This window comes from Momordica charantia (genome assembly GCF_013281855.1).
Source record: "Momordica charantia cultivar OHB3-1 chromosome 7 unlocalized genomic scaffold, Mcharantia_2.0 BLBB01000007.1, whole genome shotgun sequence".
NCBI lineage: Eukaryota > Viridiplantae > Streptophyta > Magnoliopsida > Cucurbitales > Cucurbitaceae > Momordica > Momordica charantia.
In genome coordinates, this window is record NW_028275165.1 from 15,502,022 (window position 1) to 15,516,659 (window position 14,638).

At 33.2% G+C, this 14,638-nt stretch overlaps 2 protein-coding genes across 5 annotated transcripts; both read left to right on the forward strand.

Moving 5' to 3' along the window:
• Window positions 1–901: 901 nt before the first annotated feature.
• On the forward strand, window positions 902–6,351 carry LCBK2 (Diacylglycerol kinase family protein). Its single transcript, XM_088126449.1, has 12 exons — window positions 902–1,407; window positions 1,628–1,704; window positions 3,317–3,370; window positions 3,445–3,504; window positions 3,975–4,052; window positions 4,206–4,252; window positions 4,359–4,399; window positions 4,479–4,563; window positions 4,657–4,771; window positions 4,898–5,020; window positions 5,117–5,217; window positions 5,901–6,351. Exons 1-12 carry the CDS (start codon window positions 1,221–1,223, stop codon window positions 6,028–6,030), a joined length of 1,098 nt encoding a protein of 365 aa, XP_087982575.1. The 5' UTR covers window positions 902–1,220; the 3' UTR covers window positions 6,031–6,351.
• A 1,349-nt stretch (window positions 6,352–7,700) lies between these two features.
• On the forward strand, window positions 7,701–11,520 carry LOC111016220 (Nuclear transport factor 2 (NTF2) family protein). 4 transcript variants are annotated; one of them, XM_022291524.2, is made up of 5 exons: window positions 7,702–8,174; window positions 9,298–9,452; window positions 9,537–9,603; window positions 10,569–10,612; window positions 10,710–11,520. In XM_022291524.2, exons 1-5 carry the CDS (start codon window positions 7,814–7,816, stop codon window positions 10,788–10,790), a joined length of 708 nt encoding a protein of 235 aa, XP_022147216.1. In that variant the 5' UTR covers window positions 7,702–7,813; the 3' UTR covers window positions 10,791–11,520. The 4 variants fall into 4 exon arrangements, with proteins under 4 accessions (XP_022147217.1, XP_022147216.1, XP_022147218.1 ...); XM_022291523.2 differs by having other exon boundaries at window positions 7,706–8,174; window positions 10,569–10,620; XM_022291525.2 differs by lacking the exon at window positions 9,537–9,603 and having other exon boundaries at window positions 7,701–8,174.
• Window positions 11,521–14,638: the final 3,118 nt, after the last annotated feature.

Consider the following 14,638-nt stretch of genomic DNA (forward strand, 5'->3'; position numbering starts at 1 on the left):
AAGTGAGATTTATGTAGAAAGCTCGAGATTTTATCTCAATCTTTTCTTGTTTCGCATGAATCTTGTCTTGAATTTTGAAGAGATCTAACGAAAAGATTCATTCAATCTTTCATGCTATGTCGATTTAATACAAAATTTGGATTTCTGTCAAAACGAGCATAAACAGTAATTGACATATATCAGGTGAGTTCGATCTCCAACCCCACATGTTGTACTAAAAAAATACAAAATTTGAACTTTTTAGACAAAGAATTATATAGTTAGAAATGTAAGGGTATTTTCATAACCCCACCTTCACCACCAAAAAAAAAAGAAAAAAAAAACTCAAAAGTTGAAAAGAGCAAAAACTTTGGGGTCAATTTTGACAATTTCCCTTTGATACACCTTTGGAGTCGTAACAATAATTGATATGGTAAATAATCCTTCATTTTTTCAATATAGCAATTAAGGGGCGATAATCCCAACCATTAACTTCTTCTTTTCTTTTTAAATATTTTAGTTTCATTAAATTTTGATTTATTTTCATCTTTATATTAGTAAAATATCTGTTTTATTGTCTATATTTTTAATTTTTATTCATTTTAATTTTTATAATTTTAAAATATCTGGATTAGCCAACTGTATTGTCTTGATCTCTATTTACCAAAAAAAAAAAAAAATTAACATAAATTAAAAACAGAATTAAAACTCTATAATATATATAAATTGTGGCTACATTTTAAAAAATTTAATGAATTAAAAGTCATGTCAAAATTTTGGTGAAAATAAATGAAATAAGAAGAGAAATTAAGAGATTAAAATAGCATTTATCTCGGAAGTTTTGTATTTAATTTTTTTTTTCGGTTTAAAATAATGCTTTACAAATACTATCCAATACATCTGACCAACTCAATACCAAACGTTATCCAAATTAACAGAAAATTATCTCCAAAATTTTTTGAATCAAACGGCCCCCAACAATGAAATTCCGATTGAAGAAGATCAAATTCACATGAATTGCTGCAAAAATTCAAAAGGGTCATTTCCAAAAATCTAGAAGAAGCCCACGAGAATCCTGTTCTTAAGCAACTGTGCGTGCTAGTGTCAGTGTGAAGCTTACTAATTATCAGATTCATCGCATTAATGTCACTTCCTTCATCGGTTAACCATTATAATTCTCTCAAATCCAGATTATATAGTTTCCTAATCAATCGGGCGCGAAGAATTCCGCGATTAAGAAGATGGTCGTCTGCTTTTGCTATCACATAGCATTGGGAGCTTCCATGGCGACGAAACCCTTCGTTACTAGGGCAGAACAGCCCATCGCGCCCGATCTCTACGCCGATCGATCGGTTTTTCATCGTGGGTCGTCTTCCTTCTCTTCATCTTCTGGGCGGCGCGATCTGGTTTTCGTTGTTAATCCCCGCGGTTTGTTTCTTGATCCCTTCATTTTTTTCAGCTTCGTCGATTAAGAAGAGAAAATTGGTTGAGAAATGGAAAATTTGGGATGGGGGTTGTTTGGATTTTGGAAATTGAACACTGTGTTTCTTGAGGCTATTCGAATTTGGAATGGAGTCTTTTGAAGTTATTGTGCTGTAGGGTAATTTTTTCTAGTTATGGATTTGGTCACAGTATAGCGGTTATGCAGGTGCTAATGGGAAAACGGTGAAGGAATGGAACAAGCTGGTTCCATATCTACGCACTCGCCTTAGTGAACATTATAATGTGAGATTTTTCTCTTGGTCTCTGTTCGGAACTGTGAGTATTTGTCCAATGGTGTCCTTGGGTTTCAGCTTCACCATCTCCATTGAAGTCAATTTAGCTTCTTGAACTTGGTAGGAGCTTATTGTAGTAAATGATTTTCAAAAGGAATGCTAGACTCAAAGACATTGATGGATATTTGGGTGCTGTTGTATGAAAATAGTTTTCTATTTTTGAAAATGATGCTTATAAACACTACTTGTTTCTTTTTTTTTGTTATCTACTTTTTAAAATGTTTTCAAAATCCAAGGCAAGTTTTAAAAACTAAAGAAAAGTTGTTTTTGTTTTTTAAATTTAGTTAATAATTCAACTGTGTTTCTATTGGTTAATGATATCCCCAATTATCACCAAAAAATTGTGAGGAAGCCAGCATAATTTTTAAAAATAGAAAATTAAAAATGAAATGGTAATAGAAAATTTGTCTTTTAAGAGTTGTTCTCCATTTTTTTTTTCTATTGTTTATATTAATGGTTGGCCTGTTTTGAACTTGTTCTCCCTTCAAACTTCATGAACAGTTAGGCTTGGCATCATTGAAAAAGATGTACTTTCTTGGACTGTACACTGAGAAATATAGTTTTAGTGCTGATCAAGTGTTTTCATTATTATACGACTCACGCAAAGATTGTCAAATAACCCACGAATTCGGTTGAATAACCATGTGATTCTAATTGAAACAAATCAATTTTGCAAGTGGCTTATATCATCCTTGTCAATTTTGTATCTTATTTGTACCTTTACCACTGATCAACCTTTTCTTTTTCAAAAATGATCCATTATTTACAATTATTGAGACATTGTCCTCCGTTGTTGGATACCTAGTGGCATGTCCTTGCAAGAGTACTTCAGAGGGCCTTAACCATATCTTGTGGAGTTGTTAGTTTACCAGCATATTTAGAGTCAGTTCTTGGAGGATTTTAGGGTTTCGTGGGCTGGTAATAGGAATTGTAGGGTGATGTTGGAGGTGTTGTCGTTCCCGCCTTTTAAGGACAGAGGGATCTTGTTATGGCAGACTTGTTTTATTGCCGTTTTGTGGAGTGTTTTGACTGAGAGGAATAGCAGAATTTTCAGGGGAGTTGAGAGGTCTTGGGGGAGTTTGAGAGCTGGTTAGGTTTAATACCTCTCTTTGGGTGTTGGTGTCTAAAATTTTTTGTAATTACCAATTAGGTGTTATTCTTTTGGATTTGGGTCTGTTCTTACAAACGGTTCTTCTTATGTCAGGCTTGTTTTTTGTACGCCCCTTGTATATTCTCCATTTCTTTTCAATGAAAGTGTGCTATCTAATAATAATAATTAAAAAAAAAACGATCCTTGTCTTCATGTATTTATTGTTATCTTTCCAAATTTTATTGAGGAACCTAGATAATCTTAATAGTTCTTTATCATGTGATTGTGGAGTACGACTGAATGTTTCCATGTGCACTGATGTGTGTAGGTTAAAAGTTAACTTTCAAATCAATAACTCAGTGAGTTAATAAAACTATTATGATTTTGATGTTGTATGATTGGTGGTTTCCAATTTACTGGTCATTTGGGTCATACTTAAATCAATATGTTGACAAAATAATTTTGTGGACAGATATGTGAATCCTTGACTTCAGGTCCTTGCCATGCAATTGATATAACGAGGGAGGTCAGTATCCATTCTTTATTTGCGGGAATTCAAATAGTTACTATCAACCATTTTATTGACTCAACCACGTACAGGCAATTCGGGAAGGTGCTGAAGCTGTGATTGCTGTTGGAGGAGATGGAACTTTTCATGAGGTACAAATTGCCTAACCTCATAAAAATTATTACCATTGGTTCGATTTTACCGCTTAAAAGGCTCTGTTTGTTTTTCTTTTTCCTTTTATTCTTTGTCAGTTTAGGTTTTGATCTAGCTGGAAATGAGCTGAACCAAACTGCCTGTATCCCAAGTTGAATGATGTGATTTGTATATGACCAGTGTTTCCTTTTGCTTTTCTAGGACTCCAATCGCCTAGCTTTTTGAAGAAATTATTTGTACATATTCATAGTTTTGCAAGCCTGAGATTGCAGTAGTAACGTCTAACTTCTAATGTTGCTTGTTAAGTAGGACTTATTGTCCTACTACTTTGTGATGACCAGTTATCGAGGTTTATTTCCTATAAGAACAAACTTTTAGCTTTGCTTTGGTTCGAGCAACTCTTGTGTGTAGTCTATGTTTGTCTTGATGGATGAGAGGATTAATCTGCCTTCTTTTAATGATTTGACAGGTGGTTAATGGCTTCTTTTGGGCCGGAAAACCTGTCATTAATAATGATGGAGCAGCTCGTAAACCAACAGCACTTGGTGTAAGAGTTTCCTCTGTAGTTACAATCTTAAGCTGACTATCTCATGATCTTCCTGAACTGTTAATTTAGCAGTCAGTGACTGGTTCAGATTGTTATCGTAAGCTTATGCTATTGAACTTTTGGAAACTTCAATATTCTTGTGCCTCTTTGCAGCTTATTCCCTTAGGGACTGGTTCCGATTTTGCAAGAGCATTTGGTTGGTAAGTGCATGTTACTGCATTGTGTTTTTGTATGATGTGAGAGCCTACTTTAAATTAACACTTTCTCTATGCCCTAAGCAAATCATGTTGACACTCTTTTAATTAGGAAAAATAATCCTTTTGAAGCCGTGGACCGTATAGCTAAAGGTACCCTAGTACTTCTACTGGCCATTTTGATCACTCGAAAATTGCCTTAGCACTGATAGTTTGTTTAAGATATTTGCAGGGTTGAGGTCTCAAATTGACGTTGGAGTTACCCACGAAGAAAATGGAGAATATCACTACTTTGTAAATGTTGCAGACATTCATTTGTAAGGTTAATCTAAACATTAGCATTGACGCTAACCGATAATATCTGCTGATACAGGACTTGTAATTATTATATTTCATGGATCTTCCTGCAGGAGCGCGAAGGCTGGATTTTATGCTGCGAGATACAAGAGATTCGGAAACTTATGCTATGTCATTGGTGCTTTGCAAGCCTTTATGGGGCACCAAAATAAAGACCTTAAGATTAAGGTCAGCATATAAAGGAAACTCTCGGTATTTCTTGAATGTGTTCTATACAATAACCGTGGTGCCTTGAAGGTGGTTTCCGATTTGTCGCGATTTAATTTCAGTTCTGTAGAATGCTATAATTTACAGGTTAACGATGGTGAATGGGAGGTGTATCCACAAGTGACTGCCCTGTGCATTGGGAATGCTAAATACTTTGGCGGCGGTATGAAAATCACGCCCAACGCGGATCCTTTCAATGGAAATCTAGAGGTAGAATCCATTTCCATGGAAGTTTATTTGGCTTCATAAAGTTCGTTCACTTTGGTCGTTAATGAGTGTGATACTTGCCATCCGTTTTCGTCGCAGGTTGTAGTTCTTCAGGATTTCAAGTGGTACGACTTTATTCTGAAATTACATAAACTCTACAATGGGACACATTTGACAGTTAAAAACGTATCATCAAGAAGGTTGGTCAACTCTTTAAAGACTATGATATGTTTAAATTGTTGCATGTTGTATACAATTTTCTCTGTCCAACTTCTGTATTATGCTGAAAACTTGTGTAAAGGGTAAGAAACTATAACTGAACTGTAATTTTTTCTAATCAGCTTATGTACCCCTCAACTAATCTCATAGGATATCTGTGTGATCCTACACCATCGGGTTGTTATGGAATTCTTAGAGATTTTAATATCTTAGAGAGGTGACCCAACAAAATTTGAACGTCCCTCCAAAAATTTCTTTATATTTTAGGCTAAACCAAGGTATCTATAGAAAAATTATGTTGGTAATATTTGACATGTGATGTATCCTCCATCGTAATATTGGAAAAAGCTTTTATGATTATCATGTTTTCCATTAAAATTTTTGTTTGCTTCAATGAACTTGGCCCAAAAATTTTGATCGACATCAATGTACTCGTCATGGTTGGAATAAATTACTGAAGCATGATTTCAGCTCCCCCCTCCCCCCTTATATACAGTATTTTTTTTCTTCGAGTTCACAAGGGTGGGGTGGGGTCGAGTTCATTTTCAAAAGGAATGTAATTGGTGCATGTTATTTTCTTAGTAAAAACTCCCTAATGCTGCTTCGAGACGTTCTTGTCTGCAACTATATATCATCAGTTTACGGTTGGATTTTTTTCGAGCAGAGTCCATTCGATCGAAGTGGAAGAAGTTTCAAGCAGCGGTAGCATTTATGTACAATCTGATGGGGAACACTTGGGGTTTCTTCCTAGGAAGTTCCATATTCTTCCAGCTGCCATTGAAATGATCTGCTGAACGTGAGCTTCCTTTTGCAGAGAGAAGATTAGAGCGAGCTCATTGCCATGGCAGCCTTTTTTAGCTTTTGATATTTTAGCTACACTCCATTTTTAGTACCAAGGACGAATCTGCTTCTTTTGCTGTTGTAAATGTGACTGCCATTTTGCATGAGTTTGATAGTTTCACTTTTTTTTTTTTCATTTATTTATTATCATTATTTATTTTGTAGATAAAAATTATGCTAGATTTGTAGACACCCTTTTCGTATTTATCTTCTTTTTCATGGAGTGGACAAAATACATTTTAATCCAAATTTTCTGTCCAAACTCATTTATTTCATGATCACTTATTGGATTAATCAATATGTCATGTGAATAGTCATTAAAAGTTTAGAGGCTAAATTTATAATTTAACTGATTTTTAAATTATAGAGACTAAATTCAAAATATAATTTTAATGGTTAAATTAACATGATAGTTGTTTCCATTTAGTGGGCTAAATTTTAAATAGATATTTTTGGCCCACCCGTCCTAATTTTATCTAGTTGGTCTACCCCTCATGTTGTTATTATATGGTCGTGTAAAATGATCACTCATTAGTCTAATTAATATGTTATATCAAATATCAATACTAGAATAACTATATTAATGGTGTAAACTTATTGCATAAATAATATCATAATTGAAATTATCATAAAAATTTTAAAGATGAAATAGACAGAGATCTAAAGTTTAAGTGCAAAATTTGTTCTTGAAAGGATAAGTACAAAATCTGTAACTTAACCTTGTATTTAGGTTAAATTACAAATTTGGTCTCTATAGTCCTATGGTTTGATTAAACTCTACGAATCGTCCTTAAACTATCTTTTTACTCACTTTAAAATCCACACATTTCCTTCTATTTTCTACTCAACTTTAAATCTTAAAATAATCAACTAACATAATTAGCTTCATAAAAAACATCAACTCATTATCACACAAAAAAGCACTAAGCATAGTAATGTCAAACATGCATGATTAAATTAAATGGATGGAATTAAAATTTACAATTATAGGGATCAAATTGAAAACTAAGCACAATACATAGTGACTAAATTAAAACTGCATCGAGTCATAACAACAAATTTGTAAGTAACCTATAAATTTATTAGGGATGAAATTAAAACTTACCTTTATAGGGATCAAATGAAAACTAAGCATAAGATATAATGACTAAATTAAAACTGTATCGAATCATAACAACAAATTTCTAGGTAACCTATAAATTTATTATGGATTGAGGAACGCAAATTACTCCAAAAGAAAAAAAAAAGTGTTGTCATACTCAATGTTTTAAATGTCAAGATCTTACTCTATGAGAATGTTTGCTGCGATAGTAATTCAACCTAGTACGAGAAGAATAAATTACATTAGATTATGACTGAACATTGCCTATCGCTCAATTGAGAACCAACGGTGAACACCTCACGACTCCTAAAGACATGTGTTGTTGTTGAAGCCCTCGGATGAGTCTTGGGAGCGGCCTTGTAACGAATTTCAACCGAACAACAATCACAATCTTTACAAATATTGTGAGTTGCAAAGTGGATATGTTGATCCACCTAGATTTAGCCATTTTTTTTTTTTATTTCTTCCAAATATTGTGAAGGTTATAGAATAGGCAAATACATGGCGATGGAAATATGATATTTCTATAGAATCCATATTTTTCCTCCCAAGTCCCAAATTCATGGCTGCCATTCATTTTCAGTTTGGGTCTTTTGATTTTGAATGCCGTAAAGATACTGCGGGCAACGCATCCAATGGCGGCTATCTGCTCTTTTCAATCGTTAACTATAACTCCCCTCCAGACCTCGAGAATAAACCCCTTGCGGCCGAATTCGCCTCTCAAAATCTGCAGAATCCGGTGCCGTGGGGAAAATCCCAATCCCGCCACCGATTCGGCGAAGAATCGGGAATCGGAGCCCGAGAACGCGCTGCTTAAGGTCGCTTGGTATGGCTCGGAGCTTCTGGGGATCGCCGCTTCGTTTCTCCGGTCGCCGTCGGATGCCGAAGCTCCCGTTAGGGCTCCGGACCTCGCCACGGACGTTTCCGGTGCGATTCGTCGCGGTTTGATTGTGGAAACGATCAAGGAGGACTTTGGGCGATCATACTTCGTCACAGGTTCTTTCTTCTCTTGAATTTAAGAATGTTTGTTCCATTCAAATTGATTTTTAGCCAGTTCTTGAATAAGAGTTTGCTCATATGGAGGAGAAGTTGAAATTTGGAAATGGAAAATCAGTAGAGTAGAGTTCGAGTGATATAAAACTTGTTTAATTTCCACTCAAAAGGAGTTGGTACTATTGTAGGCTTAGTAAATGTTAAAAAAATTCATTTACTTCTTAACTTAAAGATGTCTGGTTTAGTATATAAATTTTTAGGTTTATTTTGTTCAAACAATTGCAGAGTGGAAGATAGAACTATTGTATTTTGAAATGATAATAGGATTGTAAACTCTCTCCTAACAAATTAATTTGTTTTGGTTGGCTTTTTAGGAGTGAAATGAGAAGAGATGGCAACTAGTGTGCTTTTAAGCCCCCGTGTACTTAGCTATACTAGGACGTAATGTTTGTTCTATTTTGATCTTTGAACTTTTCAAAGTGCCTATATTAGTATTCAAACTTAAAAAATAATCATTTTGATCATCAAATAATTTGTTATTAATAATTCTACGATGAATAACATGACTTCAAACATGTGTATTATAATAGGCAAATAATAAAAATGATCAAAATAATAAAATTACGATATATCATCGAAAAATAACAACAATAACAAAAATAGTTATTTTAAAAAAAAAACTTCAGAGACTAAAAGACATTATGAAAATTCAACAACAACCGACTAATATGACTATTTTGTGAGAGTTCAAGAACTAAAAGAGACTTTTCAAAAGCTTAGGGGTTAAAATAGAACAAACCCGAAAGTTTAAAACTTTAAAGTCCAAATGGCATTGAAACTGTCTTTCCATGTAAATTTGGAAACTATTGCATAAAGAAGAGTCTAATAACAAAACAACAGAAGCAAGGAAACAAGGAATCCCTTGGGTAGCCCAATTGGCGCTTGGGTCTCTTGGTCATACTGCTTAGAAGTTTCAAGTTCGAACCTTCTCCCAGGTCCGGGCCTTGGGACAGGTGCAGATGCATCTAGGTATAGGGGAGCAAAGCTCCGACTCCTAGTTACGAAGGAAAAAAAAAAAGGAAAAAAAGTGAATCATTTTGTTTACCTAAATTTGATTTATGATCAGGGAACCTTACTCTTGATGCTTATGAAGAGGAGTGTGAGTTTGCTGATCCGGCTGGTTCTTTCAAAGGGCTTCGCCGATTTCAAAGAAACTGTACAAACTTTGGATCTCTTGTGGAGAATTCTAACATGAAGCTTACCAAATGGGAGGACTTTGAGGTGATATCACTACACTACTCCAAATGACTGTTTCTTTTTAGTTTATTGAGGTTAGCGTTTAGGGTTAACTGGACTGAGTGACAGGACAAGGGCATTGGACATTGGAAGTTCAGTTGTGTCTTGTCATTTCCTTGGAGACCTATTCTTTCTGGTATGTTTGATCCTAAGAGCAAGAAACTTAGTCATTTCATTAACGGCCAATTTGATAGCGTTGTTTTTTATTCTGTGTTTCTAAAAGTATGCCTATTTGTGGGTATTTCTCTTTTATCTTTTCTTCTACTTCCATGATCGTTTTTAAGATCATGTCCAAAATTTTAAAAGCTGAAAGAAGGAATAGTTTTTAGTTTTTGAAATTTAGCAATGATCTGAAAGTTGCTTTGTAAAAGTGATAAAACTATATATATAAAGAAAAACAGTTTCCAGATAAGGCAAATGACAAACAGATCTACATCAGTTCCAACTGAACCTTTTCTTTTCAACAAATAGTTATCAAACAAAGGATTTATAATGCAGATGAGGACTTTCTTAGGGGTGTTCACAGGTTAGGTTGAGTTTTATAATATTTTGGACCAAACCAAATCGTTTTGGTTATATTTCTATAATCTAAACAACCCTTGTTAAATTGTGAACCCCAATCCAACTAACTCATAAAAAGTTGGGTTGAGTTGGTTCGGTTCCATCAGGTTTCAATCAAACTCACACCTTATAAGTGTTAGATAGAGTGGTATAACTTTCAAATATGTCTTTTAAGGTTAAAAAAAAAACCGACTACCTAAACATTCTAAACAACAAACCTAATCTAATTTAATTGAAGTTTAAGTGAATTTTAAATTAATGATAAACTTAAAAAAGTGATGATTATATCATCACGGGTTGGGTTTGGTTGGTTGAACTTGTGGTGGACCCAAGAATCAAATCAACCCAACCGGTTTAGAACTGTAGAGAAAAATGAACTCGATCTAACTTAAATTATTTTTCAACCCAACCCAAACTGTATAGATCAAGTTGGGTTGCTTGGATCTTGGATCTTGATCGGATTGTCAATTTTTTTTAACACCCCATTTAGTATAATATCAACTCAAATACCTTCATGTCATTAATGTGGCAATGTTGCAGCAACTGGATACACAGAGTATTATTTTGATGCAGGATCTGGAAAAGTATGCAGGTAACAATACCAATTTTTTTTTTTTTTTTTCTGAATCTTCTTTTCACTTGAAGCTCCATTTCTGTCCAACTCTTTATGGACAAATTCAGGCATGTAGAGCACTGGAACGTTCCCAAAATGGCTTTACTGAAGCAAATTCTAAGGCCCACCAGAGAGTGGTTGTGGTTTAAGAAAGCAGGTGGTGCTTCATAGGAAACTGTTGGTGAAGTTAGCTGATAAGAACACAGCTTGGAAGAAACAGGAATCTCAGGTTGAATCTGCTCTCCAACTCTCGTTATTTCATATAAATTTGGCTGAATGTTGTTTAGGTTTTTTTTTTTTTTTTTCCAATTTAGCCCCTTTTGGTTGAAAAGTTTCAACTTAGTCCCTTGCGTTTTAACGTTTTTAGTCGTGCCTTTTTTATTGGTTAGTGATAAGCTTACATCACACGATATTTAGAAGAAGAATTAGGTTGATAGAGGAAAGTTTCTAATTCTTCCTTTAGATTTATGAAAAGTTGGTCCTAAGTATCATGTCATGGAAGCTTATATCCTCAACTAATTTTAATATTCATCAATAGAAAATTGTACGACTAAGAATGTTAAAACATAACGTATGTTGAAATTATTTTTAAACGCTAGGGACTAATTTGAAAAAAACATTCAAACATTAGGGACTAAAACATATATTTAGTCGAAACATATTTTATGGGCGTAATGTAAGGAAATTATTTGTAACGAGAGAGATTTGTACAGATAGGGGAATGATATTATTGCACAGCTGGTTAATGGGTGGCTATGAGTGGGATGAGTTGATTGAGATGGGCTTATTGTAACTTGTAACATCTAAAGATGAAGTTGTAAGAATTCTGTTCTATAGACTAAAGAAATGGAGTTTTGGAAGCAAGAACTTTAGGGGAAACCACTTTTTTCTTTCTGCAAAGAAGTTGACATTCTTGGCTCCATTTGTCTCTTTTGCTTGAAAATTAACAAAAAGTTTAAAGGTCGTATTTTACTTTTGGTTTTAGTTCATTTTAGTCATGTATTTTTAAGACGTCTATTTTGGTTCATGTAGTTTCAACATTTGTTCATTTTAGTCATTCTACTTTCAAAACGTTTGATTTGGTTTTTGGACTATTAAAGAATGACCAATTTGGTCTTTATTTTGTTTCAAAAAAAGAAAAAAAAAATTGGTCTTTATTTGGAAAATTTGAATACAAATTTTATATACAATGAAAATTATTTAATACAAATTTATGATTATATTTTAAGAAATCTAATGTGTAAAGTGTCATGTTAAAATTGTGATTAGAAAAAAATGAGATAAAAATGAAAAATGAATGGATTGAAATTGTCGTTCTTAAAAAATATAGGGATGAAATTGGACGTTTTGAAAGTATAGGGATTAAAATGAATTAAAGTTGAATGTATAGAAACCAAAATGCATATTTTGAAAATATAAGAACTAAAATGAACCAAAGTCATAAAGGATAAAAATAGTATTTAAACCTTGAAAAATGGAATAAAAGCACCTTTATAAGAAAATTTATATTACTAATTTTTTCCTAAATTAACATATTTTATTTTGTCAATCTAAGTATAGTTCAACTATTAAAGAATGACCAGTTTATTTGATCTTTATTTTTGTTAAAAAAAAATGGTCTTTATTTGCAAATGTTAACATAAATTTTATACAAAATAAAGATCATTTAATACAAATTTATGATTATATTTTAAAAAATCTAATGAGTAAAATGTCGTGATAATAGTCATTTTTAAAAAAATATAGGAGATGAAATTGGACGATTTGAAATTATAAGAAATAAAATGAATTAAAGTTGTCATTACAGAGACGAGACAAAAACAATATTTAAACCTTAACAAAGTTGAATAAAAGCACATTTTCAAGGAAATTTATGTTGCTAATTTTTTCCTAAATTAACATTGTTTTATTGATGATTCAATTGTCCTCAATGTCCTAGACTTAGAATTTCTACCTAGATATTGTTTGAACACAAAAATGTTATTATATTATTATTTATTTTTATTTTGTAGAACATGATAAGTGAAGTATGAATATAAATAAATTCCACGAGGAGGTAAGAAGATTAGGTGTTTGGGTGGAGTATGAAGCTTTCAATAGTGTGGAAGGACTCATTCCATCCTCATTTAATGCCCAAAAGTTTAGGTTTCTTCCGCATGTAACCATTTGAATTTCAAGATGCCTTGTTGCCTTGAAATTTTGTATGATGGTTGGAATTTTTGCATCAATGAATTCTTTTAAAACTTAACCCACGTTTAAAATGAGTAATCGTGTAACCTAAACCTAGTTTAAGTAGATAAAACATCTATCTCCGACTAAAAGGTCATGAGTTCGAATTCTCATCCTACATGTTGTATTCAAAAAAGGAAAGGAAAAAAAAGCGTCCATGTTTAATCTTCAACCTTCAGATCAACTATCATAGCTCACCAATCTCCCCTTGCCTTAAACCTCAACAAACCACACTATCGCTCACTCGTGTAAATTAACCAACCAAACTAAAATGTTCGATCAATCAGCTTGATTTTTACAACAAAGGTCAACGGGTTGGTTTTAAATTTTGGTGTGTGCTCAAAGCTGGCATTTATCTATTTGCACCCCTCCTCTAAAGTATACTTACAAACTTAAATGAATATATATTTTTCACTTATAAGTTCAGTTCTAACTCGAGCATTGAAGTATTTAATCCTTATTTTTTACCTTTTTTTTATAAAATATAAAACAAAACATTAAAGCAACATTCTATCAACTTGAATTAAAGAGTCGAGCTATTTTGGGGCATTTGAACACCACTTCCCCATACGACCATTTTCCATCGCACGTTTTGTTAGGGCATGCGCCACCAGATTTCCTTCTTTGCTAATGTGAGTCATGGAGACCACTTCAATTTCCTCTACTCTCTTTACTGTATCTTCTCTGATCCAAAATATTTCAATTCAAGTCTTCTTGCTGCTGCTGAAGAAATCGCATCGTCATTAAAGAGTCTGATTCCAAGTAAAGGGCATGTCGATTTCTTAGCGAAACTGTTCTCAATCCCTCACAAATTGCTAACATTTCCAGGTAATCTACGTCTCTCATGTCCCTTAAGTATGTGCATCCAACTTTGATTAAATCTCCATTCTCATCTCTAATGACCCAGTCTAGCCCACCGACACATAGTTCATCTTTTCAAGCCGCACCATTATTCAATTTCTCAGCGTTGTTCAGAGGTGGGTTCCATCTAATTTACTTAACGACTCACTAAATAAACACGACAATAGATTTTTACCATCTAGAAGCCCACATGTTAATTTTGCTAAATGATCCACCTAGTAAAGAATATTATCATTCATGCCCTCGTTGATAAGTTCATAGAATTTTAGCATAGAAAAAGAGTGGCCATTTTGGAAAAGTTAGGCAAGTGGCCATTTTCAAAGGAGGGGGTGACAGCTGAGAGAACCCACCATTGAATAAAAACGGAGAAAATCGCCTGCCCATTAAATACGACCATTCTTAATTTTTTAATACAATTAGAAAAAAAAAATAGTCAAATTACCATTCTAGCCCCAAATAACCTTATTTTCGTCCTTTATGTTTGACTTCGGTTTATTTTTGTCCATATATTTTCAACTTGTTAGTTGGTGTACTTTCAAAATGTTCATTTTGGTCCCTTTACCTTTAATAATGAATTAATTTAATTTTTTATTTACAAAATTTTAACAAAAGTTTTATACATAATAGAAACTCTTTAATACGAAGCTATGGTTACATTTCAAGAAATTTAACGAGTGGAGTGTAATACTAAAATCATGATGAAAAGAAATTAGATAAAAGTGAAAATGAAGGAACTAAAATGATAATATTTTTAAAATACAAGGAACAAAATTGATGTTACCAAAGTATAGAGACCAAAATGAACAAAAATTGAAAAAACATGAACCAAAATGAATCAAAATCGAAAGTATATGACCAAAATAGTTTTTAAATTTTTTTTTCTAATTGTTTTGTCCCGAGAAAAAAA

Bases quoted from the DNA above. Each gene is read 5' to 3' on its own strand.
- LCBK2 (XM_088126449.1), top strand. From the start codon at position 1,221: ATGGTCGTCTGCTTTTGCTATCACATAGCATTGGGAGCTTCCATGGCG. The intron at 4,053-4,205 runs GTAAGAGTTTCC...GCCTCTTTGCAG, and splicing joins GTAAACCAACAGCACTTGGT to CTTATTCCCTTAGGGACTGG. The intron at 4,772-4,897 runs GTCAGCATATAA...TATAATTTACAG, and splicing joins ATAAAGACCTTAAGATTAAG to GTTAACGATGGTGAATGGGA.
- LOC111016220 (XM_022291523.2), top strand. From the start codon at position 7,814: ATGGCGGCTATCTGCTCTTTTCAATCGTTAACTATAACTCCCCTCCAG. The intron at 8,175-9,297 runs GTTCTTTCTTCT...ATTTATGATCAG, and splicing joins GCGATCATACTTCGTCACAG to GGAACCTTACTCTTGATGCT. The intron at 9,604-10,568 runs GTATGTTTGATC...GCAATGTTGCAG, and splicing joins TTGGAGACCTATTCTTTCTG to CAACTGGATACACAGAGTAT.